General features: G+C 35.6%; 1 protein-coding gene across 8 annotated transcripts in view; it reads left to right on the top strand.

Moving 5' to 3' along the window:
* The window catches only part of Tanc2 (tetratricopeptide repeat, ankyrin repeat and coiled-coil containing 2), a 313,979-nt gene that overhangs the window by 94,332 nt on the left and 193,193 nt on the right, over positions 1-26,454 (top strand). For 6 of the 8 annotated variants that reach the window (XM_050120340.1, XM_050120344.1, XM_050120343.1 and 3 more), the window contains exons 3-4: positions 3,658-3,729; positions 23,763-23,945. In XM_050120340.1, coding sequence (XP_049976297.1) covers positions 3,658-3,729; positions 23,763-23,945 — 255 coding nt within the window. The remainder of the gene's footprint in view (positions 1-3,657; positions 3,730-23,762; positions 23,946-26,454) is intronic. The other 2 variants (XM_050120346.1, XM_050120345.1) reach the window with 1 other exon arrangement.

Genomic DNA, 26,454 nt, shown 5'->3' with positions numbered 1-26,454 from the left:
TCAATTTATTTTTTTTTTTTTTTTTTTTTTTTTTTTGAGTGCAGCTATCTTGGACACAGTGCATGGAACAACTCTTTCAGGACTGAAAGGGAAGGAACAATGGGAAAATTTGGGGGGAAATCTGAACCATTCATGAGTTTAGGATTTTCCCCCTTCTGGTATCTATTACTTAGAGCTTATTGCAGCTAAATGGCCACAGGGTACAGAGACATCTTCAGTAAGAGCTTTCTGGTTCTGATTTAGGAGGGGAAAAGAGTCCTCTTCATGCTGAGACAGATCATGTAGAAGACCTCCCTAACCTTGTAACCTCCTGTGTTTTCTCTTCTTGTTCATGACAGTGGGAACCCACATAAGACAAAATCCTAAGAGGAGAACCTTCTCTGTTAGTGGAACCATTACTACAGCCATTTTCCAGGAGTACCAGGAACTGGAAAACACTGAAAAGATTGTAGAGAAAGCTACCTCAGGAAGTTATGATTGTAGTATGGATGTGACCATAATTATCCCAATTATCATACCAAAAACATGTCAGGATTGATCTAAGAGCTCACTGACCAGAGCATAAACCAACCATTGGGTGGCATGTAGGCAAGACAGATGAAACTGGAACTGTGAATAAAAGCTTTTAGAAATGGAACTGACATTTCCCAGGAGTTGAAATAAGGCTTGAAAAATCATATTTAAAATTTTGAGAAAGTTCAGGCATAATCTAAAATTACACACAAAGATTAACAAATTACATATAAAGGTGATGTACAGAGAACTAGGACGTGTGTTGGTAAGGGAAAAGACGGAGATGTTAATACCAGGCTGAGTCAGTGAAATTACTGGACAAAAATGTCTGTTATAAAAAAATGTTTCAACGGCGATTATATGAATCTTCTCAAAATGAATAGAAAGACATAAATTTTAGTGAGAAAACAAGAGACACAAAAAGGAATCTAATAGGAATTTTAGAACTAAAATATAATAACCAAAGAAAAAGTATACTTGGTAGGCTCATTAGCAGGATAGAGACATAACAGCAATCTATGGCCTGAAACTGTGTAAATACAAAGTATCAAAATCTAACCAAACCCCTAAACTATCAAAATCTAAATAGAAACAAACATACAAATGGGAGCCTAAGCGATGTGTAGGACAGAAGCAAAAGGTTAACATTTGTGCCATTGGAGTTCAAGAAGAAAAATCTAAGTGTGATAATAAAGTAGTATTTAAACAATGACTATCTACTTATCAAAACAAACTCATTGAACCTTAAACAGGAAAATGTAGAGACATTTATACCCAGTAACTATTGATTAATCAGTCTGCTAAAAACTGAAAACAAAGGTCTAGAAATCAATCTGAGAAAATGAAACAACAGTTACAATGATTACGAAGATTAGAGACTATGCCAATGGGCCTGGATGTCACTCAATGATAGTGTTTCACTGAGCATGCAAAAGGCCCTGCCTACCTGAGCGTAATAATCCCAGTATCCTACCCCCCTGCCTCCCATGCACAAAATAACAAAAGTGGGATATAAACAAGATTACACAACCACCAGATAGCCAGTGAAATACATTCAACTTCACTAGTTTTTTAGTGAATTAATGTCTTGTTCAGGTTGTTGCTTTCAGAAGAGTATACACAGATGCCTGCACATTCATACACACATACTCATGAGCACTCATCTATGTATGTGAGGAGGCCAAACATTAAGATATCTTCCTTAATTGTTTTTCTACCTTTTTTTGCAACAAGGTGTCCAGTTTAACTGGAACCTCACTGTTTTAGCTAGGCTGGCTGGTGACTGAGCCCTCAGGGTTGGCATGCCTCTGCCCATTCAGTGCTACAATTAATTAATAGGCATGTACCAGGCTTTTATATGGGTTCTGAGGATTCAGGTCCTTGTTCTAGTACAAGTACCTTAGCTACTTAGCCATTGTTTCACTATTAAAAAGAGAAATACAAGTTAGAAGTCTGTAAGATTTGGGGGCATATTGGATATTAATTCATGAACTTTGTAGTGGAATAATTCCCAGAGGGTTAAAAACAACAACAAATTCTAACTTTGAATTGGTCAGTTAAAATATCCAGCTTTGTCAGGTGTGGTGGCATAGCCTTTAATCCCAGCACTCAGAGGCAGGCAGATCTCTGAGTTTAAGGCCAGCTTGGTCTACAAAGTGAATTCAGGACAGCCTGGCTATGGCAGTATTGCATCTTACAATAAGAGGCAGACATGAACACACGTTAAACTTTTCATTTAGAATGGAGAGTTGAGAACATGAAATTAAGATAAGAAATCATTTTGGGAACATTGCACCAGGTGCAGGTCTAAATGGCAGACAGACCAGTAAGGAAGAGATTGCAATAACCGAAGAGTGTATGGTAATGGTTTAGATGAAAATAGTGTACTAAAATCAAATAGAGGGTGTACATTCAATTTGAAGGAAAGGCATGGTGACTCAGTTGTGGTCTACCTAGCTATAGCTGGTGGGAGCACTTGGTCAAAGAGGAACATGAGGAATTGTGGGAAGAGCTTTAGGGTGTGGTTCTGACCATGTGGTGTTTTAGATGGCTGGCGGCACTCCAGGTAGATGGAATGGACAGCCTCAGTTATGTGGGGGCGAAAGCTCAGTGGAGAGACTTAAGCTAGGGAAACATTCATGAAAGGAGAGACTAGATGAGAGGAGCATTTTAAACCCAGCCTTGATCATTTTTATTTTATTTAGCTGAGAATAATAAGTTAAAGCAAGGCTGGGGATAGTTCAGTCAGTAAGACGTGCTTGCCTTACAAGCACAAAGACCTGAATTTTATCCCTAGATCACACATGAAAGAAACAAACAAAAAGAGTAATGCTTTTAAAACCTGCTTATAGTTGTTACTTCTTGTTCCTATTAAGTTAGAAGTAAGTGATTACATAAAGTAAGCTGCTGAATCTTTAGTACCTTTTACATTTAATTGAAGTAAGAAGAAGTTGTAGATTTAACTTTATTTAGTCTGATTTATTTGTTTGCTATTTAACTCAGGCTGACCTGGTACTCTAAGTTCAGGTTTACTTGAAGCAATTAATCTCTCTACATTCCCTCTGCACCAGCCTCCTGTGTCCTGGGAGTATAGACATGTGCCACCAAGTGTAGATTTTAGGCTGTTTGTTTTGTTTTAATTTTGCATATGCTTTACGGAATTCCTAATCTATTAATTTTATTTTGTGATTTATTTATGATGATATATATAAGACAAAGTGGAATTACTTATGAATGTAAACTTTTTGTAGCTTTTTGAAAATTTTAGAAAGAGGTATATACAGTCCTTGAAATTATTTGACGTATTTTAGGCAACAATTGTATATCATTTAGACATTGTTTTTGGTCGGTCTTCTAAGATATAATGCTGTGAATGAATTTCAGAATCAACAAAATTCCCTCATTTCTTCATGTGTTTGTATGGTGGAGGCAAAAAGCACTTTTCCCTCCATTGAGCTTTTGTAAGTCCCTCCCTACAAAAATAAGGACAAGAGCAATTGGTTTACATAGGGAAATCCTCAAATGTTTAATGATACGAATTGTAAGAAATGAAAATAAATGATAAGCATAGTACTTTTTGATACAGATGTTACCCGAGTTAGGGCAAGCTCATTATCTCTTCATGCTGTTTTTTACTTAATGCAGATGGAGGAAGCGAGGAAGCACCGGATCGAAGACAGTCGAGTGTAGATTCTCGCCAGAGCCGCTCTGGGCAAGGTAAAATTTCCTTCAGTGTCAGCTGTTCTTTCGTACTTCACTTGGGGACCGGGGTTTTGCGGGGCCTCTCTTAGGTATTGTAATTTCTTATTTAGAGTTTATTGATTAATCAAATGGGGCCTCATGTCACTTTTAAAATGATATTAATACTTAATTTTTTTCCAACATTAATGATAAATGTCTAGATATTAATTTTGGAAAGTATCAAAGTAAACTTTAACACCATCATTGGAGTATAGTCACATACTGGTTTTTCCTCTTCCTCTCTCCTTCTCTTTCTCTCTCCCTCCATCTCTTTCTTTTCTTTTTTATTATTTTTTAAAAGGCACAGTCTCACATATCTCAGGCTGACCTTGAACTTCTGGTCCTCTCACCTCCTAAGTGATTACAGGTGTGCACCACCACACCCAGTTTACCTGGTACAGGATGGGGATTCTTCCTAGGACTTCATGAATACTAGGCCAGTAGTCTCCCAGCTGAGCTACTCCAGCCCCCACATACTGGATTTAAAATTTTTCATCAATATAATATTTGTTGTCATAACTGTCTAAGAAGAAATGGTAAAATTGTTGTATTCTTTTAGAATCTTTCTGCTTATTTCCCTTTAAGTTTTTTGTTGTTGTTGTTGTTTATTTTGTTGCATTTAAATTAAACTTTTTTCCTGATCTGGCTACTATCCAGTTTTGTTATTTTGTGATTATAATATAATTACATCATTTCATCTCCATCCCTTTCCTTCTTCTAAACACTCTGTTATTTTTTAATACGTGTGTTTATGTGTGTGTACACACTAAATAAAATCTGTTCAGTCTGTTTAATTTTACTTATATGTGTGTTTTCAGGACTGTACCAACTGGTATGCTCTTCCCTGAAGTAGACTCTTTCTCCCTTTTCCAGCATCCTTTAGTTGCCTGTAGTTCTTTGTGGAGGGTTGAGGTAAAGTGGTGTTTTCTCTCATCCACTTTGATATGTCTGTTGTTGTTGTCCTTGTTTATCTCATGTTTAGACAGTCATGTTGGTGAAGCTTTATGAACACAACTCTGATATTACCAGGAGCTATAGTCTTCACAGTGAGATTCCTGATCCTCAGGATCTTACAATTCTTACACCCTTTCTTCTGAAATGTTTCCTGAGCCTTAGGTGTGGTAGTTGTTTTGTAGATATATTTATTAGGACTGGGCTCCATAGCTCTGCCTTGTAATTGGTTGTGATTTTCTGTAATGATCTCTTTCTGTTACAAAGAGAAGTTTTCTTGATTTAGGACCACATTGAGAATCTTTTCTGTCTTGAGGTAATCTGCTGCCTTAGCTTACTCTCTCAGACATACCCATGCTCTCTGCTCCAGTTTAGGGCAGAGACCTCTGATGTCTCCTCTTAACCCTATACATGAGGGAGGTGGGAGAAGAGCCTGACTGCTTGTGCTCTACATCCTCACATTGTTGATCACGGATCCTTACATTTCTCCTTTCTATGCGTAAGCCAGGCCTGATAATACACTGAACTGCAGTTATGCTGTTTCTTCATACACGTGCTCTGGATCTGGACTTCAGTTTCCTCCATCTAATGGCATTTACTCTCTGTTTTCTATGACTTTATTTTATTATTATTTTCTGTGGTGTATATATGTTTGCCTGCATGTGTGTCTGTATACCACATATGTGCCCAGTTTGTGCAGTGGGGAGATGGGGTCATTAGATCCCCTGTAACTGGAGTTCAGACAGTTATGAGCTGCCATTTGGGTGCTGGAAATCGTATCATACCTAGATGACATTATTTTCCATAAGAAAGTGCTTTACATGCTTTGATTTTCTTTTTCTTTCTGTTAGTTTGTTTTTGAGACAGGATCTTCCTATGTAGCTTGACTGACCTGAAGCTTGCTATGTGATAGACCAGAGTGGTGATGACTTGCTATGACCCTTCTGTATCTGCCTCTTGAGTGCTAGGATTTATAGACAAGCACCAAGTATGCCTGGCTATATGCTGTTGGTAATATGTATTTAGAGCTTTTGATTGTGATATTTAAGTTGTGAATTTGTTATTTGTTGTATTTGGAAGATCTGAACTTACATGATAACTTATAAGAACTCTTGAAACATCTTTGTGTATAGTCCTCTTGTAATTCTGCAATTCATTCTTGCTGATATTTTTAACTGTAACACTTTTATTTTCAGAAAATTAAACTTGAAATTTGCTCTCTAGCCAATAACTCTTTATGATTTTGGGGGTGTATTAGAATTTGTGTGGGTATTTATTAGCCATATTTGTATTTCTAATGTTAATAAGCTTTAAAAAACTTAACAGAGCTGTTGCTCTTTCATTCACCTAAAATAATCTCATCATCATTATTTTATATGTTTCTCAGAGCTCATACTGACATATGCAAGGGTATATAGATATATATGTACATTCATAAATTAGTTTGAATATTTTAAAAACGGATGTATAGTTTTGGTTTTTCTGTTCTCTCTTAAGTAGTATAGCATGGTTATTCTTACATAATGTCCTGAAATTGTTACTTAAAATTGATATATTCATATAATGTAAGTAGTCAATAATATATCCTACCACTTCTTCATCTGTGTTTTAATTTATTTGTAATAATTTATTTATAATCTTTTAAAGTTATTGTAATATGCAGTTTCAAGCACATTTTCTGTCAAAACATACTAGACTACTTAGGCATTATGATAATTTGCCTAAACAGCAATAGAAACCTTGTAGAAGTCACTTCCTACTTATCCGTATTTATGGAAGAAAAGGAATAAAAGCATGGCAACTAAGAAGATTGAAAACTGTATTGAATGTATAGAAATGTTTTGATCTAAAGTATTATCTGAATTTTTCTGATAAGAGATAATCACAAAAACCTGGGGAAAACCCTCTATAAATCTTAATGGAAAAGAATGAGGAAGGAACCTATTAGTAAAGCCTAAAGTAATATTATTATAGAATCTATATGTGTTTTATTCCATTGGAGGAGCAAGTTGTATTTAATGTTTTATTCACAGTAAAAGATTAAAGAGCTGTTTCCCACAAGGGGGCAGAATAAGACAGCTTGAAAACTTAATACTATAAAATGTATATATGATAGATAAATAATCAGAAGTTACTTAAAATACATAGAATTATTGGGAAGGGGAAATTACCAAGAGCCAGAAAGGAAAGGAATGTAAACTAGGTATCAAGAATGTGATGATTTGCCTCATCAACAAAAATTAAAAATATCAGTTGTAATATTTGCCACATCATAAGTTCTAAAAAGTAATAGTCATTTCCCAAGATTTGTCTGTCTTTCATACAGGGCTCTTATGAGGGAAGTTGAATGATTAAGTTATAAGAGTTAATCACCTTTTGTGTTTCTAGCCTTGGTGTTGGATGACACTTGTATCTTGCCTTCTGTAGACTGACTGAATTTTGTTTTGTATATAGAACTAAGTTTCAGGGTGCAATATGTAATCTTTGGCAATGTGTAACATCTGAAATGTGACTGGTAGAAAGAATGGTGTGCTCTAAATGTACAGTGAGTGCTGAGTTTTAAGTATATCTTTGTAGTCATATCAGAAATATTTACCTCTACTTATTGGAGCATTATTAATAGTTGCCTTAAAATCTGTTTTATAATTTCAACATCTGTACCATCTTAGAGTTTGCATCTAAGACTTTTCCCTTTCAAGTTGAGATTTTTCTGTATCTTCATATGCCAGGTTATACAGGATTATATCCTATACATTTTTATACCATTTGCGTTTTATTTAAATTCCAAAGAGAATATTGATTTTTTATGTTGATGTCTTTAATCAACCAGATTATATTCACCACATATTCATAATTTTCATTTTGAGGCCTTTGTTTAATTTAAAAATTTACAAAGTTATTTAGGTAAATTCCACAAGTGATTCACTGCATTTGTAGACCAGAGTAGTGGACCAAACTGGACACCAAAATAAGCCTGTTCCTCTGTTATGTTGAATATCTCAGATACTTTTTTACAATTAACAGAAAATTTATTAATACAACTTCTTTTCATACTCCTGAGGCCATAGGTTTTTTAAAATATCTTTTTTAGAGTTTTCATATTTTTTTGGTAAGAAGTTTGACAGATTATGTTCATTAAGAAATTAGTACATTTGATTTAAGTCTTACCCTGTGGGATGCAACCCTTTTGGAGATCGAATGACATTTTCACAGGAATTGACTAAGACCATTGGAGAAAACTGATATTTACATTATAATTCCTAACAGTACCAAATTACAGTTAGGAAATAGCAGCGAAATGATTTTATGGTTGGGAATTACCACAACACGAGGAACTGTATTAAAGGGTTGCAGCATTAGGGAAGTTGAGAACCACTGGTCTAAGTTTTCATCTCTATGGTTTGTTGTTGTTGTTGTGCGTGTTTCTGAAATATACCTTTAGTTATGCTGTGCTCTGATGTATAGGAAAGAAAGCAGTATTTCTTCTCTGATTCATATTTAGTCTTTGGATGATCTTATACACTTTCATTGGAAACTTATATACTCAGTTTTGTTTGGCTTTTGGTCTGGTTGCTTGCTTTTCCATTTTCTTTTTCTTCTCATCGGGTAGAACAGGATACCTATATAGGGCTGCAGTGGAGTGTTTTTTTTTTTTTTTTTTTTTTTTCTGCTGTGTGGATGTCAGGAGTGGAGTTTGCCTTCTACCAGCCAGTTTGATTGAGTTCTAGTTTTGGCATGTTTTGCTATGAATAATCTGCTTTGATAGATTTCAAAATAGCTATTTTTTCTGTTCTTCTGGAAGAGCAAAGGGATTTTGACCAGTATTCTTTGTGAAAAACCTCATAAAGCATCTATAAACAAAACACAACAGAATGAGAAGGCTTCCAAAACTGGATTCCTCAGGCTTGACTCCACTGGGACTTCAACAATTCCTAATTTTCCTACCTTGTATTGAGTGAGGTACCTTGCTGAGGTTTCTTCTCTGTTAAGTCAGTACTGTGTTTTCTTGTTTGCATCTTAAACTTTGGGCAAAGAAGTTTACATCATAACTTATCAGACAAATATAAAAACACTACTGATTTTTCTAATGGTGGAAAGTCCAAATAATATTGCATCTAGTGTAATATGTGTGTGTCCATATCATAACCTGGTGAGAGCACCAGGTGTTGCCAATATGCAAGAAAGAGGGGGAGAGAATGGTAGAAGCAAAAAAATTGGAGTGGGGCCGGTCTTACCCTTGTATAGCAGTCTATTCTCCTATTATTTTTAACCAGTTTCTGCCAGATTATTAATCTTCTCACAAATGTTATGCCCCCAATCTCTGTCTACTAAGTCCTGTCTCTTAAGGGTCCTACCATCTTTTATTATTATTACATGGGGATAGTATATGGGGGACCAACCTTTTAGCATAAGAACCTTTAAGAAACAAATCATATCCAAACCATTGAAATATGGGTCTTCTGTGGATTTAATAGTTCCATTAATTTAGTGCTCATTTTTTCCAGTGCTGAATATTCTCTGGATTACAGCAATCTTATAGTAAATCTTAAAATGATATACTATAAGGCTACTACCTTTGTTTTTTATTAAAAATTATTTTGAGGCTCTCATTTTTTATGTGTCTACATTTTAATGTAACTTACTGATTTCTTTTAAAAAAAATCCTGTTCTCCTTGGTAGTGCTTCATAACTATAAATTACTTTTTGCCTTGAAATCTTTAGACTCATGAATATGATCTATCTTCCATTTAGATTTTTAAATTTCTCTCCACATTTGTAGTTCAGATATGTAACTTGACTACTTGGTCCCTAGCTGCTTTAGAGATTCTAGAAATTTGAAGGAAGTAGGTCAATGGATAGGAACCCTTGGAAGGTTCTCCCTAGTCTCCAGTTACATATTCACTCTCTGCTTCTTGTCTGTCTTGAAGTAGTGTAGGTGTCCTCTGTCACACATTCCCACCAGCCGTGATAGTCTGCCCCAAGTGCATGAGCCTGACAGCTGTGCATTGAAACCTTTGCAACTGTGAGCACGTGAGCACACCAAAATCTTTCCTCCTTTAAGTTATTTTCTCATATACAGAAATAACCAATACAGAAAATTGATTCCGAAGAAGTGAAGGGTGGTTGTTACGACTGAACCTAATGTGTGGTTCTTAAGCCTTGGAACCGGTTTGCAGGAGGATTTTGCAAAGTTTGAAAGGCTATAAAATTGTAACAAGAGGTTACCTGGTGCTTCTAGTGGGGCCTCAGGAGACCAGAACACCAACAATAATGTGGATAACGAAGGAAAGATTCGTGGAGTTTTAGGTGAGAAGGAAGACTCTATTGAGAATCAGACTATCTAGTAAAGGATTTGTCTATATTTTTTGTGTGCTGAAACTTTGAGTTAAGATTAAGTTGGAATTAGTGAACTAATTTGATAAAGCAATTTTTAAGATGGTGTAGCATTCAGGATATAGTCACTACTGGCTGCTTTTAGTCAGGTTTGAAGTAAGAATTGGGAGCGACAAGCAGACTGTAACAATTTGAAAAATGTGTGTTTTGTCCAGAAAAAGAGTGTTTCAAGTGTTGTAAGATAGGTTGTCTTGTTAAGGAGATTAGTGCCATTAAGAAAGTGAGTGCTTTGCATTGGGGTCATAGGAAAGATATGTCGAGGATTTCTCAGCAATTAGTGAGACTCCACTCTATGTAAATGTGTTAGGGTTGTTTCCTAGGTTGATAGTGATTCTACGTGTAGTTTTCATCTACGTTTAGATATATTTAGGTATTTAGATAGAAAATGTATTTTCTATTTTCATTTTATTTAAAAATAACTGATCAATTCATATGCCCGTTTATTGATGGATTACTTCCTCTCTTTAAGTGTTTAATTTTTGAGCTTGTATTAAATTCTATATATTAATCCTTTGTAGGATGAATAGCTAGAAAAGATTTTCTTCAATTCTATAGGATAGCTCTTCACTTTTAATTGTTTACTTTGTTATGCAGAAACTTTTAAATATTACACAATCCCATTAGTTAGTTCCTGCTGATATTTCCTGAGCTATCAGTAAGGGAAGGGAGTTTAGTGTCAGTCTTTTGCATGCATATCGCTTTCCTAACATCATTTGTTAAAGAGGCTTCTTTTGTCAGTGTGAGTTTTTGACACCCTGATAAGAATTAGATGTTTACAACTGTGTTAGTTTATTTCTGGATATTGTCTTTGGTCTGAGTCTGTATTTGTCCCAATGTCTTGCAGTTTTTCTTATTATTCTTTTTGTGCAGAATTTTTTAAGTATTTGAAATCTTTGTAGATCTGTATGATTTGTTTTCTATTTGAGGTTTCCCCCTTTTATATGAAGATTATCATTTACATTTGGATGGCATTTGCACTGAATCTGTACATTGCTTTTGGTAATATAAGTCTTTTAAACAGTATTCTTCTCATCTTTCTAGTGGGTACCTTTCCGTCTTGTAGTATCTTCTTCAGTTTCTTCCTTAAGTGATTTATAGTTTTCATTGCAGAGGAGTCTTTAACGTCTTCAGATTTATGATCAGGTTTGTTGTTTCTGTTTATCTATTTTGAATGGATTGTTTTCTGACTTAAATTTCAGTGAGTTACATATTAGTATATACAGAAACTACTTATTTTCATAGGCTGTTTTTGTTCTGCCACTTGACTAAAACATTTATTTGTTTATTAGATGTAAATTTTCTAGATGAATCTTTTGTGTCTTTAAGTGAACAATGGTATTGTCTATAAGAAGGCATAATTTCTTCTCTTTTCTCATTTCTATCACCTTTGTATCTTTCTCTTGCATTTTGTTTAGCCGAAAATTAAAGTACTATATGAATACGAGTGGAAAGTAGACACCTTTATTGTGTTTCTAAATTTAAATGAAATACTTGCCATTTTTCTAGTTTCACGTTAGCTATAAGCATCCATCTGAAACAGCCTTTGTTGTTTTACATCTAGCTCCTTTTATACTTTTATCATAAAGGGATGTTAAAGGGTTGGTTTTTTCCTCCCTGCATCTAGGTAAACTGTCTTATGACTTTGTTTTTGGTTCTAATTATGTACTGTATTGCATTTACTGACTTGCATATGTTGACTCATCCTTGCATTATTAGAATACAGCCAATTTGATTATGCTGCATCAGCTTTCTAGAATGTTGTTAATTTCAGGGTACCAGTATTTATTGAAGATTATTACATTTATGTTCATCTAAGAGGTTAGTTATACTTTTGGTTTTGGTTTTATCTTTTTGCGGGGAGGGGAGGAGGAGATAGGATTTCATTCTTTACTCACATAGGTCTGAAACTTAGCCCAGGATGGCCTTAACCTCATGGCATTGCCCCTGTTTTACTCTCCCAAGTGCTGAGATTATAGGTATGATCTACAACGTCCTGCTTCTATGTGCGTTTGTCATTAGGGTAATGTTGGCTTTGTAACGTGATCTTGGAAGTATTCCCTCCCTTTCTAATGATCTATTAGAATTCATCGGTGTCTAGAATCTGTCTCTTTTATTTTGGGAAATGTTTAATTACTGTTTCTATCTCATTGAGGTTTGATCTGTTGGAGTTGTTTGATAGTTCATCTGTATCAAATGTTCCATTTTTAAAGGTGTTTTATAAGTATATAAAATTTTAAATATTCCATAGTGATCCTTTGGTTCTTAGTGGAATCTGTTGTTATCCACTCTTGTTTCTTTTGGTTTGTTGGCATTTGTCAATCTTTTTTATCCTTTTAAAGAGTCAGCTCTTATTTTTGTTGATTCTTTATGCTCTTCTTCTTTATAGTAAAGTTTTGTTCCATTAATTTCAGTTCTGATAATATATTCTGTCTTTTTACTTACTATAATAATTTTGGATTTGGCTTGCTAAAACCTTCTTGTACATCATTAGGCTATTTCACTGATTTTTTTGATATCACTGATTTTTTAATGTATATACTCATATATCCTTTTAGAACTGTTTTCCCAATATCCCAGATATTGGTAAGTGATATTTTATTTTCATTTGGTTATAGGAATTTTAAAATTTACCCCATTACTCAAGGCCTCAATCTTATTTCAAAAGTACACTGTTCAATCTCCATATTTGTATAGAATCTGTATACTTCCCTTGATTCTAATTTTCAGTTTCGTTCCATTGTTATCTGATGCCACAAAATTCTTTAAATTTATTAAGACTTATATGACCTAACCTGTGTGCTTTAATTACAGCATTTTTTTTAGTTTCCTGTAATTGGGGTAGAGGTAACTCTCACAGATACTATCAAATAAAAAGCCCAAAGCCAATTTTTGAGTCATTAGTCAGTGGGATCCCATAGACACTCCCTAACAATGCAGGATATTGCCATTACTCTTGGTTATACTCAGAAACTTGATGGTAAAACCCTATTGCTAAAAACACCACCTACATAAGTCAGAGGACATGTTGAAATCCAGATGGTACCAACTTGGAAGCTTCATCCCTGATAATTAGCTTTTATAGTGCTAGAAGGTGTTATACATGCTACCAGTAGAGAAAAATGATCACTGTCTTACCTGGTTGTGAACCTGGTAACAACTGCCCTGGCAGGACATGCCTGCTGATTTAGTAGTGGCACAGATGTGATTGAAATAGCCAACTACTTTCTGATTGGCTAAAGCCTGCCCTACAAGGCAGAACTCTTCCTTGGAACCGTTAATTGGTTTTTTTGTTGTTGTTTTGTTTTATTTTTATTTTTTTGCTACTGGCTAGGTCATGATCCCTAGGGGAAAACCTCATAGTAGTAATCTGTTAATAAACTATTTCCTAAGTGATCATTTGTTTGTTTTTGGGATTGGGTCTCTCTTTGTAATTTTGCCTGGAACTCTCATTTTGTAGAATAGGCTGACCTTGAACTCACTGATGTCCTCCTGCCTCTGCTTCCAAGTGCTGGGATTAAAGGTGTGCACTACCAGGCCCAGCAGTTGCTATCTTTATGCTTATAGAGTAGTTCTTCCATCTCTCAGTCCTCATCAAAGAAGCTTCTTCTTATAGTAGATTGTCATTAATACAGAGATTCACAACTGGTCACTGTTGACTGCTCAGTTTTAAATGGACCCCATCCCTCCATCTTTGATAATTGAGGGTAAAGGTACAGAAAGATTCTAAAAACCAGGGATAGTGAGTGTCTGCAGTGAAACAATGTTTGTGAGATGTGATAGCACCACTGCATATGTTTGTTTGTTTGTTTTACTATTTGAAATAGACTATTCCACACTGTCTTGCTTTTAGCATTTCTGGTGAGAGAGCTGATAAATTCTGATGTGTTTGCCTTTGTAAGAAATATGGAGTTACTTTCTTGTAGCTCTTAGTATTTTCTCTTTGTTTTCACCTGCTAGCATTTTAACTATTATGTGACTGTTTTAATTAGGATTTCTATTGCTGTGACAAGACACCATGACCAGAGCAACTCTTATAAAGGAGAACATATAATTGGGTGACTTAGAGTTCAGAGGTTCAGTCCATTATCAGCATGGTGGAACATGGCATGTGTAGGCAGACATGGTGCTGGAGAGGTAGTTGAGATTCCTACATCTTGCACAGGCAGCAGGAAGTGGTCTGAGACACTGGGCAGTATCTTGAGCATATATGAGACCTTAAAGCCTACTTCTACAGTGACACACTTCCTCCCATAAGACCATACTTACTCCACAAGGCCACATCTCCTAATAGTGCCACTCCCTTTGGTGGTCTTTTCTTTTTCTTTCAAACCATCACAGTGACACAGAGAGGTTCTTTTTTGGTCATGTCTGTTTGGGTCTTTAAATGTCTTCAGTTCTTAAAGTTTTACATTAGTAACAGTATTAGGTATTGTATTACTTTTGTAGAACTGTGACCCGTTTTCTGACAGAAACATTTTAAGCCATGGAGAATTTATTTTGGCTCATATTTTAGAGAAATGAGTCACTGAATAGTTGGCTCCATTTTTCTGGTTGTATTTTAGAAGAGAACATTGTGGCAAAGGAGAATTAATCAACTCATGACATACAGGAGGAAGGAGAGAGGCGGGGGAGAGAGGGGGAGAGGAAGGGAGGAGGAAGGAAAAGGGACCTGGTTACCTACCTACTTCATATGGTCTCTAGCTCTTGAAATTTCCAGAATATCCATCAAATAGAGAGCTATCAAGACTTTAACACGAGCTGGTGGTAAACGTTTCATATCTAAGCTATAATGCATGCTTGTATGAAAACTTAAGGATTTAAAAGTTACCACCAAAGGTAAAAAAAGTGTTAACAAATAATAACAGTACAAACTAAGGGATAGGGAAAGGAAAAGGGAGAGAAAAGGCAAAACAGGAAAAAGAATATGGGATAGAAGAATGAGAGATAATAATGATGGGAAACAAAATATTAGCACAAGTAGTGAACAAAACAAAAAATCCAAATAAAGCCCAAACAGATAAAATAGATGAATATTAAGTGGATAATGGAGACACTTTGCTGCCCTCTCCCCAGGAAGGTAAACTATAGGATAGTGACTTGCTTTTTTCTGAATAGGTTAGACCAGAAACAACAATTTGAAGACAGACCCTCACCACACATTTCCAGTTGGAGCTTGCTGGTTGCTAAGACCTCTGATAGGTTGTCAGTTGTTCTGCATATCCCAGCCCAGCAACATAACTGGTCTACCTGATTGAATGCCTACCTGGATGTGGAAAATAGCTGAATAATAAGTTGCATTTAAACCAAATGAGAGTGCAGAAAAGAGTCAAACCAGGCAGTCTGTTCTTCCTGTCACCACCCCATCTTCCTTGCTTAGGACAAAAGTGGGGCACCAAGTGATCCTATGTGCTCTGACATTGCCTGTCTGTTCCAACCTCCATGTGTATTCGCACCCTCCTTGGTCTCACTCTTCTTTGCAGAGCTCCCTAATAGTTCCCTAATAGAAACCCTCTGTTTCTCTGTGTAGCATGCCATATTTTTCTCTTGGCCCTTCAGTGACTAGGCCCACCATTAACGACACATTTTTGGGGTGCTGAACATGAGATGTGGTGACTAGCCAACTTCTGTAGAGCTCAGCATGTACCAGAGGATCTGTAGTCAAACTGCAGATTCCTAAGAATAAGGAAGTTTGTTTTCTGCTGCATTTTGAGATTGCTCGTTATTTAATGGAAGCTATTATGTATGAAATTCTGTTAGTATTCACCAATATTTTAATTGAAACATGCATTTTTAGATTTTTTTTGTAGCATCAATGAGTTCAAACATAATTTTATAGGACAAAGAAGATAAAAAGAAAATGTTTCTAAGCAGAGAAATGAACTAGGACAGGCAAACTGGACTAATTGCACTATGATTCCTTAAGGAGGATTATCAGATCCTAAAATTATCAGCTTATTTTTAACAGTGGAACATTGTAAGTGAAAACTGGTACTTCAGTAAATGAAATGCAGAATTTTGAATATATTCCTTCGTAAAAAAAAATATGTTGCTAATTTTGATCACCAAAAGACTCTTTAATTTGTAAATTACTATGATGGAATACCTCTTTGTTTACTAATCTGTAAAATAATGTAATTATAAATCAATTGTAGATAAATCAATTTCAGATATGTTCATGAAATTTTAATTATTAGAACCTAATGTTAGAAAACCAGACTTGAATAAATAGGTCTAGGAGATACAATATCCATCTGCTCGGGCGGGGGGAGGGAAAATAGAACACACTAAACATTGATCAGAGACTAAGAATAAAGCTTCAGTATCCTAGTAAAAGTTCTAAAATCCAAGGAGAAGGAATAGATCCCATATTTTTGCTCCTGAAGATTGGTGGCACATTAATAATGGTCAGGACTAAGGAGGATTGACAGAACATCGCATTTTGAAATATATTTTGGATTGCTAATCTGCAAAACTGTTAGTCATGTGTTGGAAAGAGTTGGTAAGGGAAGAAATTAGAAATGATTTCCATGCTTCTGGACTGAAAAAATAATATGGTTAAAGGTAAATACCTGTGTCATTCTTCATCTCACTACAATTCTATGACATGAAAATCACCACTTCCAAGTGTATGTACTGTTCAGTGGCTCTCCGCATATGCACTGTGCTACACAAACATCACTGCCCTTTATCTGTCACCGCAAAAGAAAGCATTAGGCCTGTTTAGCAGCAGTCCCCTCCCTCTTCCTGGGATGCTCCTGAAACTGCTGTCTACTTGTTGTCGTCCTTGATTCATCTCTCCAGAGCATCTCATATAAGCAGGATCATATAGTATGTGGCTTTTTGTGACTTCTCTTGCACTGAACATTATGCTTTCAAGGTTTTTTCAACTGCATAGTATTTGTTAGGCTATCATCTCTTGGATAGCCAAATAATCCTTCATTTATGTAAAATACTATATCACATTTTGCTTATCTGTTTATTAGTTTATGACGCATTTGTGTTGCTTCTGCTTTTGGATATTATGAATAATACTTCTGCAAACATTCATGTCTAAGTTTGGGTAATAAACATGTTGTCAGTGTGTTTGGTTATGTACATGAAAGAAAGAATTGAGTTACATGGTGATTCTGTGTTTAACTTTTAGATGAGCCTCCTGTTTTACAAAGTAACTACACCATTTTTCACTCCTACCATTAGTATGGTGGTCCAATTTCTCTATATGTCTACCAATTATTTTTGATTATTTAGATTGATAATCTGCAAAACATAGTCACATGTAGCAAAAGGTTGGTAAGAGAAGAAATTTATAGTGATTTCTATACTTCTGGGCTGAAAAAATATGTGGTTAGAGGTAAATACCTGTGTCATTCTTCCTTGGACTACAATTCACATATTTTAACACAAACATACAATTCACATATTGTAACAATATACAGTTCACATTCTATAACACATACATGCAGTTCCCATCCTACAACACACATACAATTCACATACTTTAACACATGCATACAATTCATATACCCTAACACACACACATACAAGTCATACACCATGAACACACATACCCATGTCAAGATTAACTTGCAGGAATGAGTTTTCTCTTTCCACAATATAGGTTCTGGAAATTGGCCTCAGGTCCTTAAGGTTTGCAGCAAGCATTCTCACTTACTGAGCTATCACATTGGCCCATTTTTAAAGTATTTATTTATTTGTTTGTTTGTTTATTGTTCTTAAAAGTGAATCTAATTGACTATAAAGAAGGGTCTCATTTGACTTTGATTGACTTTTATAGAAAGCTTCAGGATCTTTTCACATACAGAGGGACCATTTATAAGTCCTTTGTAAAAGTTGTTTGCTCAGTTTTTAATTGGTGTGTGTGTGTTGTTGAATTGTAAGAGTTCTTTGTATATCCTAGACCTTAGACTCATCAAAAATATTTGCAAATATTTTCCCATTCTGAGAATTGTATTTTCATCCTTTTAAGAGCATTCTTTGATAACCAAAATGGTTTTTTGTTGATCATACTTTTGGTACCATTTATCCAAACACACATTTCCATTATTGTAAATTTATTCTTTATTAAAAATATTTTGAGCCGGGCATGGTGGCACACATATTTAATCCCAGTACTCGGGAGGCAGTGAAAGGTGAATCTCCGTGAGTTTGAGGTGTACAGAGTGAGTGCCAGGACAGCCAACGCTACACAGAAAAACCTATCTATCTGAAAGAAAATAAATAAATAAATAAATAAATAGACTATAATTATTATTAAAAAATATTTTGCGTGTGTATATGTGTAAGCACATACATACATGCCCTCAGTATGTATTTGGTGGTCAGAGGATAGCTTGCAGGAGTTGGTTCTGTTCTTCCTGTGTGGTTCCTGAGGATTGAGCACAGGTGGTCAGGCTCAGGGGGCAAGTGCCTGTACTTACTTGTCACAGTGTCTCATCAGTCTTCACTTCTGTTCTTTTGACTCTCTTGTCATCATTCTAATTTTTCCCAACACATCTTTCAGCTTTCTAGTTCTCTCTTTTATGTAAATTGGCTTTCAAATTCATCTAAATTTAAATTTCATCTTTTAACACAAATTCTAAACTTTTAGTTTCTTAACATATTAAACGTACTCCTTTAAATGCTGTAATATTTTGGTCAACACATTGTATCTTTTGTCAGGTTTTTTGGTTCATTTGGCTTTCTCACCTTGTTCTCCCCCCCCCTTTTACATTTATTTGTTTATTCAGTTCTAAATATCAAACCCAGGGCCTTGAGCATGTGAAACAAGCACGCTGCCCATGAGTTATATTCCCAGCTTACATGATTTTTCCGATTCATCCTGTTAAATGTATATGTGTTACTGTTAATTGATGGCCAGATATTATATATGCAAACTTGCATAAATAATTTGAGACTTATCATGATATCTTCTCTAAGATGTGTTTGTTTTTACAGTCCTGGCAGTGCACTATTGTCTTTAATTTTATGGGAGATATCCTTGTAAGAGCCAGATTCTCTTTTCTTTTGCCCTTTCTCTATTTCCTTTTTTCCTTACATGTTTCCTTCCCTCCTTCTATCCACTTCTCCCTTTCTCCCTCCCAGAAAATATACAAATGAATGTGTGTGTGTGTGTGTATGTGTGTGTGTGTGTGTGTGTGTGTGTGTAAAATGAGTCTTTCTCTGTGTCACCAGCCAACTCGCAAATAATGGCATGGAGACTTCTTATTAATTAGGAAAGTTTGGCCTATGGCTTAGATGAAAAGTCTTAGGTTATTAAAATATCTTAAATGCCTTATTCTATAGGTCTCTGTAGTGTTTGAAGACCACCTGTTTATCTAAAATATATCTCTGTTTAACCTTGAAAGCATAATATGATTACAAGTTTGATTATTATTGATAACTAGCTACTAACCTGTTTTTTTGTAATTATACATTATGTTTTAAAATGAGCTGCATAGATATAATACCAAAAGAATAATGGAAACATATATACAACATAACAAAAATACCCTTAAATTTGTATCAGTTTACAAAATATTTTAAACAATAGTAGAAACATAGATTATTTTCTAACAAAAATAACCTTAAATATTATCAATATACAAAAATCCATACCAATGTAAAATATTTGAGATTAATAGTTGCCTTTTTGGTTTAAAGTAGATTCAAGAATCTATCCTTTTGTTCTATCATTCCTATTCCTCCCCCCTTTTCCAGAAAGAGATCCTTGAATCTAACTTCCCTTGCTTAGTTTCTTCCCTTACCATGACCAGTAACAACTTGTAACCAACTCTCCTAAATGCTGACATCCATTGAATGATGAAGAACTGCCCACCCCACCTCTTGGGAATGTGGGCATTGTGTGCTTAAAATAATTCCTGCTATTTGAGGAGAATGTCATCTTTAGGGTATCCTGAGAAAATTGAGATAATGGTCGAGTCCTGGGAGAGCTAGCTGTATTATTTGTTGTCCTGTCTCTGTGTGATGGGAAAGTACAGGACTTATCCAAAGTCCTGGCTGGAGTAGTGTGAGGCTGGGCCATCTCAGCTAGCAGCTTTAAAGATGTTTTGTATGCATAATTTTGTGGAAACTGCAACAGAGACATTCTGAGAGGCTGGATCACCTGAGCTACTTGTTGGTGTCTGGTCCTTTTTTTCTGAAAACATGTAAAGGTATATATGTTAATATATCTGTATTAACACAAGTATAGAATATGTGGTATACACAATTCAGCTAAAGATGTTTTTTTCTGTTCTGTGTTTGAGCAGGTAAAAGGCATATGTCAAATTGATAAGTCCATTTGGACTGCTTAGCCAAACTGTAATATAAGTCTCTATCCATGTCATATTAAAGGATGGCATGTAATAAATCATGAGGACTCTGCAGCCAACAAGATTTTTCATGTCTTACCCAGTCTCAGTGCTGTTCCCATGTTGAGGAATCAGCATATATGTCACCTGTCCTGTAGTCTTTCTTGGCTTTTCCCCTTTGGTCTGTAGCCAAGATCTTCAGGTCTCCTTCAATCAAATCTGATCTTCATTTATTTTGAAGAAATCCATAGCATTTCATTTCCTGTGGAAACAAAAGCACAACCTCTTCCCCAATGCAAATCATTTCTTGACTTCCATTCTGAAGCCAAGAGTTGACTGAAGTTTCTGTCCCACCTGGTCCTTCAGTTGTTCAGTCCCAAAGAAAACACACAGAGGACTACATTAATTATAAACTGATTGGCCTGTTAGCTCAGGCTTCTTATCAACTCTTATAACTTATATTAGCCCATAATTCTTCTCTGTGTTAGGCATGTGGCTTGGTACCTTTTTCGGCGAGGCAGTCACACCTTGCTTGCTCTGCGTCTGGCTTCCTCTGTGTCTGGGTGATGACTGCAGACTGAAACTTCCCTCTTCTCATAATTCCTGCCTCTACTTCCTGCCTGGTCGCCCCACCTATACTTCCTGCCTGACTACTGGCCAATCAGGATTTTATTAAAAATAATACAATTGATAGGATAAAAGACCATTGTCAGACAGAAACATCAGTCAACAAATGGTGCCCAATATGGGGCAACTACATCTACATAAAGCCTGAGAGAGCTTGGGAAGTAATCCTAGACAGAAAAGAATTTAAGCATGGCTTATTGATAGTAGTATTTTCTCAGGTGGGCTCTGCTTGCTAAAGGAAAGTGCTCTCATTTGAGAGAGGCTTCCTGACTCAGCTTTAGCAGCAAAATTTTACAACTCTTTTAAGAGGTCCTGCCATGAAACAGTTACATGATGTTGATAAAAAAGCTGACTGCATACTTTTTGGTGGTGGCAGGGACCTTGAAATGCCATAGAGTTGTGGCTTTTAAATGTGGTTCTGGCTAGTCTCTCAGAAAGCTAAGGAATGGGATGGATCTACCCATCAAAGCCAGGGCTTTCATCCTAGCCATATTGCTTAGCAAATTAAAGACTCATGTGGTCAAAAAGAGAGATATAGTAAAGATAGTTTTAGACAAAAAAGCCTTTAAACAGTTTACAGTGTGTTTAGAAATATATGTAAAAAAAAATTAAGTCCTCAAAATAGAATAAGAAAGAAAGAGAGTAATTGGGTGTGGTGGCACATGCCTTTAATCACAACACCTGGGAAGCAGAGGCAGACGGATCTCTGTAAATTCAAGGTATGGTGGCACACACCTTTAATCCCAACACTTGGGAGGCAGAAGCACACAGATCTCTGTGAGTTCAAGAACAGCCTGGTCTACAGAGTGAATTCCAGAACAGCCAAAGATACACAGAGAAACCCTGTTTCAAAAAGCCAAAAATTAAAAATAAAAATAAAAAATGGGTTAAAATAAAGTTATGTAAAGATAAAAATACACAGAGAGTCTGGATACTGTGTGTTATTGTGTTGTCTTTAAATTGTTTGATGAGTAAGGAAGGAGCAAAAGCTGCTAAAAGACATTTGATTATAAATATTGCTGGATTAATCCAGTATATGTATTTTAAAAATGCTTTGACTTTAAAATTTAAGTCAAAAGATATGTTATTTGGAGAAGAAGTTTTGCTTTTGTTTCCACAGGAAATGAGGGACTGTGCATTCATTCTGCATTAAGAAAAATCAGGTTTGACCAAGGAAACCCCCCTGAGAAATCTCCAATAGAAGGAATGGCCCAGATGATCATGAGAAAAACTAAACAAATGATATTAGATTTAGAGTTTGTGTTTTAAAATAAAAAGGGAGGGAAGTGCTGTGGGACAATGGTCTTTTGTCAATTGTATTATTTTTAATAAAACGCTGATTGGCCAGTAGTCAGGCAGGAAGTATAGGTGGGGCAACCAGGCAGGAAATAGAGGCAGGAATTATGAGAAGATGGAAGTTTCAGTCTGCAGTCATCACCCAGACACAGAGCAAGCAATGTGTGACTGCCTCACCAAAACATGTACCAAGCCACATGGCTAACACAGAGAAGAATTATGGGCTAATATAAGTTATAAGAGTTGGTAAGAAGCCTGAGCTAACAGGCCAATCAGTTTATAATTAATGTAGCCCTCTGTGTGTTTTCTTTGGGACTGAACAACTGAAGGACCAGGTGGGACAGAAACTTCATTCGACAGCCAAGACATCCCTAAAGTATAAAGGCTGGTTTAATTCAGTTCCTTCCATAATCCATTGTCTCTCAGCATCTGCCATTCTCTGTTAATTAGAATTCCAAAAATTCAAAATTAACAAAGTACCACATAAGATTCAAACTCCCTGTGTTTAATCCTTACATGGCTTACCTTTTTATAGTACTTTACTCTTTGTAAAGACTTTATTATTTTTAACTATTTATTTGTTTGTTTTTAATGACTATCTATACTCTTTTTTTATGTGTATCTGTTTAAAGGTTTTCTTGGTCCCTTGGTCTAGATTGCATTATTGCATGCCTGTAGCCTTTTTTGACTGCATGAGCCAAGCCTTTAAACCTTCTGCACTACTCTGTACATGGCGCTGGCTGGATCAAGCCTGCAGGCAACGGCCAGGAGCCATCTCTCTGAGAAAATGTGAGACTAGGAAGTCCTGTCTGGCTCCGTTTTTGCATGTTTGGTACTTTTTAAAAAAAAAAAAAAAAGCTTTCTCAGGTCCTTTGTGGAAATATGTGCCCCCACAGTAGACACCATATGTATCAAAAGTCTTTGTCCCACAAGCTAACTCCCAAATAATGACATGAAGACTTCTTATTCATCATGAAAGTTCAGCGTATAGCTGAACTTTGTTTCTAAGTAGTTCTTATAACTTAAATTAACCCATTTCTATTAATCTACATCCTGCCACATGGTTAGTAACTTTTACCTCTTCTCCTGCACATTCTGCTTCCTGAGTCCTTTCTTCCTCCCAGACTCCTCTCTGTCCCAGGAAGTCCTGCTTAACCTCTTTCTGCCTAGCTTTTGGTCATTCAACTCTTTATTAAACGAATCAGAAAACCTGTTGGCCAAGACACATCATGATGGTGTAAACAAATATTCTGCAGTGTGTGTGTGTGTGTGTGTGTGTGTGTGTGAGAGAGAGAGAGAGAGAGAGAGAGAGAGAGAGAGAGAGAGAGAGAGAGAAATAATATTTTGAGTCATCCTAGAAGATTATATTTTGTAAAGAATTAAAAATCCTTTTCTTATCAGCTTTTTTATACCATTCTTTCCTTTCAACAGGTGGCATCTCCACAGAAAGCGACTGTGCTTTTGAGCCAGACTACGCTGTTCCACCACTTGCAGTGAGTGAAGGTATGCAGCACATTCGGATTATGGAGGGCATGTCTCGCTCTCTTCCATCCTCCCCCTTACTCACACATCAGTCTATCAGTGTTCGGCTCCAACCTGTGAAGAAGTTAACTGGTAAGGAATTTACCTGAATTTAGTATGTTTGACAGGAAACCTGAGAGTATGACCCGTTAGGTCACATCAGATGTGTGTATGTTCATCTTCAGATTTCCTCCCCTTTGGTCTTCCTAGTGCCACGAGACTCTTAGAAAGTGGAGCTCCTACTGCTTTTAATTTAGAGAATTAGAACAGTACTCAGTTTGACAGACTGTTGTATTCATTTCTAAGTGACCCATCTGTTGTGGACATATTTTTCTAGGTTTTCAGGAAGTTCTTAGTTTTGCCAGAATACACTGTTGTTCTGACTTTATCAGCTTGTTCCTGTCACATTAACAGATGGAGACATCGTAATTTTAGTTTTATTAGAGCTTGACAGTTCAGCAAATGTTTAGGTATTAGCCATGTTTTTGTTTGAAATCATTATTTGAAGATTTCATTGCTATGGTTGAAATGTGATGTACATTTTTTTTCTCTATAGACCATTACAACTTCTTGGGATATTTATTGTGATTTGTAGATTGCAATAGCACTGACATTAAATACAATCTCATGATTTGTATTGTTCATGCAGTTTATGTTAGGTTTGGAACTAGATCCTTATTAAATGGACTTTTATCCTCAACATTTTCAAGAAAGAAATTGTAAGATATAACTGAAGAATATTTCCACGTGATAATATGTAAGCCTGGGTCATGTTGTTGGATTCTTCTGACATTATCAATATAGTCTTAAAACAAAAACATGTTAGTATATTTTAATTATACAAAATGATGAATTTCATTATGCCATTTTAGGCAGGATACTCTTGGTAGTTGTCAGTTGACTGGTATTGATGAAATGTAAGGGCATGTTAATTGTTTCCTTTGTGACTGCTTTTGAGCTATATAGTAGGGAGATTTAGTTGTCGTGACAGGTCAAGAAAAATAGTAAGAATAAGAGGATAAATGATACTTTTTGACTCTTCTAAATAGAATGGAGCATTTAATGTTTATAATTTTCACCAAAATTTTATTATTATTTTTATTATTCTGTTTTCATAAACTGTAAGTTTGACCTCTTTACATTGCTTATTGTATTTTATGCATTTTGAAGTAACTTGAATGAGTCAAAGTATTGACACAGATTATTAGATTTAAAAAAAAATGGTAAAATAGGGCTTGGTAGTGGTGGTGCACACCTTTATTTCTAGCACTTGGGAGGTAGAGGCAGGTGGATTTCTGTGAGTTTGAGGCCAGCCTGGTCTACAGAGCGATTTCTAGGACTATCAAGGCTACACACAGAGAAACTTTGTCTCAAACAAATAGACAAACAAATAAAAAATCAAAACAAACAAAAAATTGGCTAAATAACTTAAAACAGAGTTAACATAGCATGACAAGAATAAACTTTGATTGCTCAGAAATCCTCCCTTTTTGCAGTAAAAGGTGTCATTACTAAAAACTAAAAAATGCAAAACCTGATAGTTCTTGTATTTTGTGTTTTTTTTTTTTTACACCTCTTGGAAAAAACACAAAAAGTTCGGGTATGATAAATAAGCTGTAGTACCTACCTGTTTTGCTTATGTCAATTTCATTGCTAATCTAAGTAAGATATCTTTGTTAATAGATAAATAAATGTGATAACATAATCAGTAACTTACTATCCCAGAGGTTCTGTATGGCACAGAAAGTTAGGGTATAGATGACTAATAACGTGTGTGAACTGCTGAGTGTTAATTTCATAGTGTTTAAAGCATGTAAAACGTCTCATAACATTTTACTTAACTGAAGGATGTCGAAACCTAAGACTTAAAGATTGAGAGTGAATTTTAAAGCTTCTGAATGAAGGGACTATGTTTCCTCAAAGAAAATTCCGTAAAAAATGTTTCTTTGGCTTTTATTCTTCTAAGTAAGGCAGATGATAATTTTTTTTTATTTAACAAGGAATAAGTGAAATTATTTCAAAATAAAAAAAACCTTGGTTATTAAATTGCTTATCAGTTACCCTTTTCCTAATTATGTTTTGTTATAAATAAAAAAAAGAATTATTTTTAATTTAGATATTTATTTAGAACTAAATGCTAGGTACTACTCTAGATAAAACATAGAAGTGTAAAAGATAAGATCTTGCTTCAGGGTTTTTATATTTCAGTTCTGTGAGAGACTGATAAGAAATATATAACCACGGGGTGTGGTTTTACAAACCTTTAATCCCAGCACTTGGGAAGTAGAGGCAGGCAGGTCTTTGTGCATTTGAGGCCAGCCTGGTTTGCAGAGTTCCAGGACAACCAAGGCTACATAGACCCTTTTAAGGAGGGGAGGGGCGATATAACCAATAAGTAAGATAATTTAAATAATAACAAGTATTATGAAGATATGAGTAGGGAATGGGATGCAGAAAAATTGGGGTAGAAATGGAGTTAGGTGGAATAATGCAAGAGGAAGAAAAAAAGGAGCAGGATGTAGGGGAAGAGCTATGGGAAGATCTGGAGTGTAAGCCTTGTAGGCAAAGCAAACAATACAAGAAATCCTGAGACAGAAATGAG

Source organism: Alexandromys fortis, unplaced genomic scaffold (assembly GCF_014885135.2).
Source record: "Alexandromys fortis isolate MF-2015 unplaced genomic scaffold, M_Fortis_MF-2015_v1.1 scaffold_174, whole genome shotgun sequence".
Taxonomy (NCBI): Eukaryota; Metazoa; Chordata; class Mammalia; order Rodentia; family Cricetidae; genus Alexandromys; species Alexandromys fortis.
The sequence above is the reverse complement of the archived record's forward strand: the minus strand, read 5'-3'. Positions and strand labels throughout refer to the sequence as shown.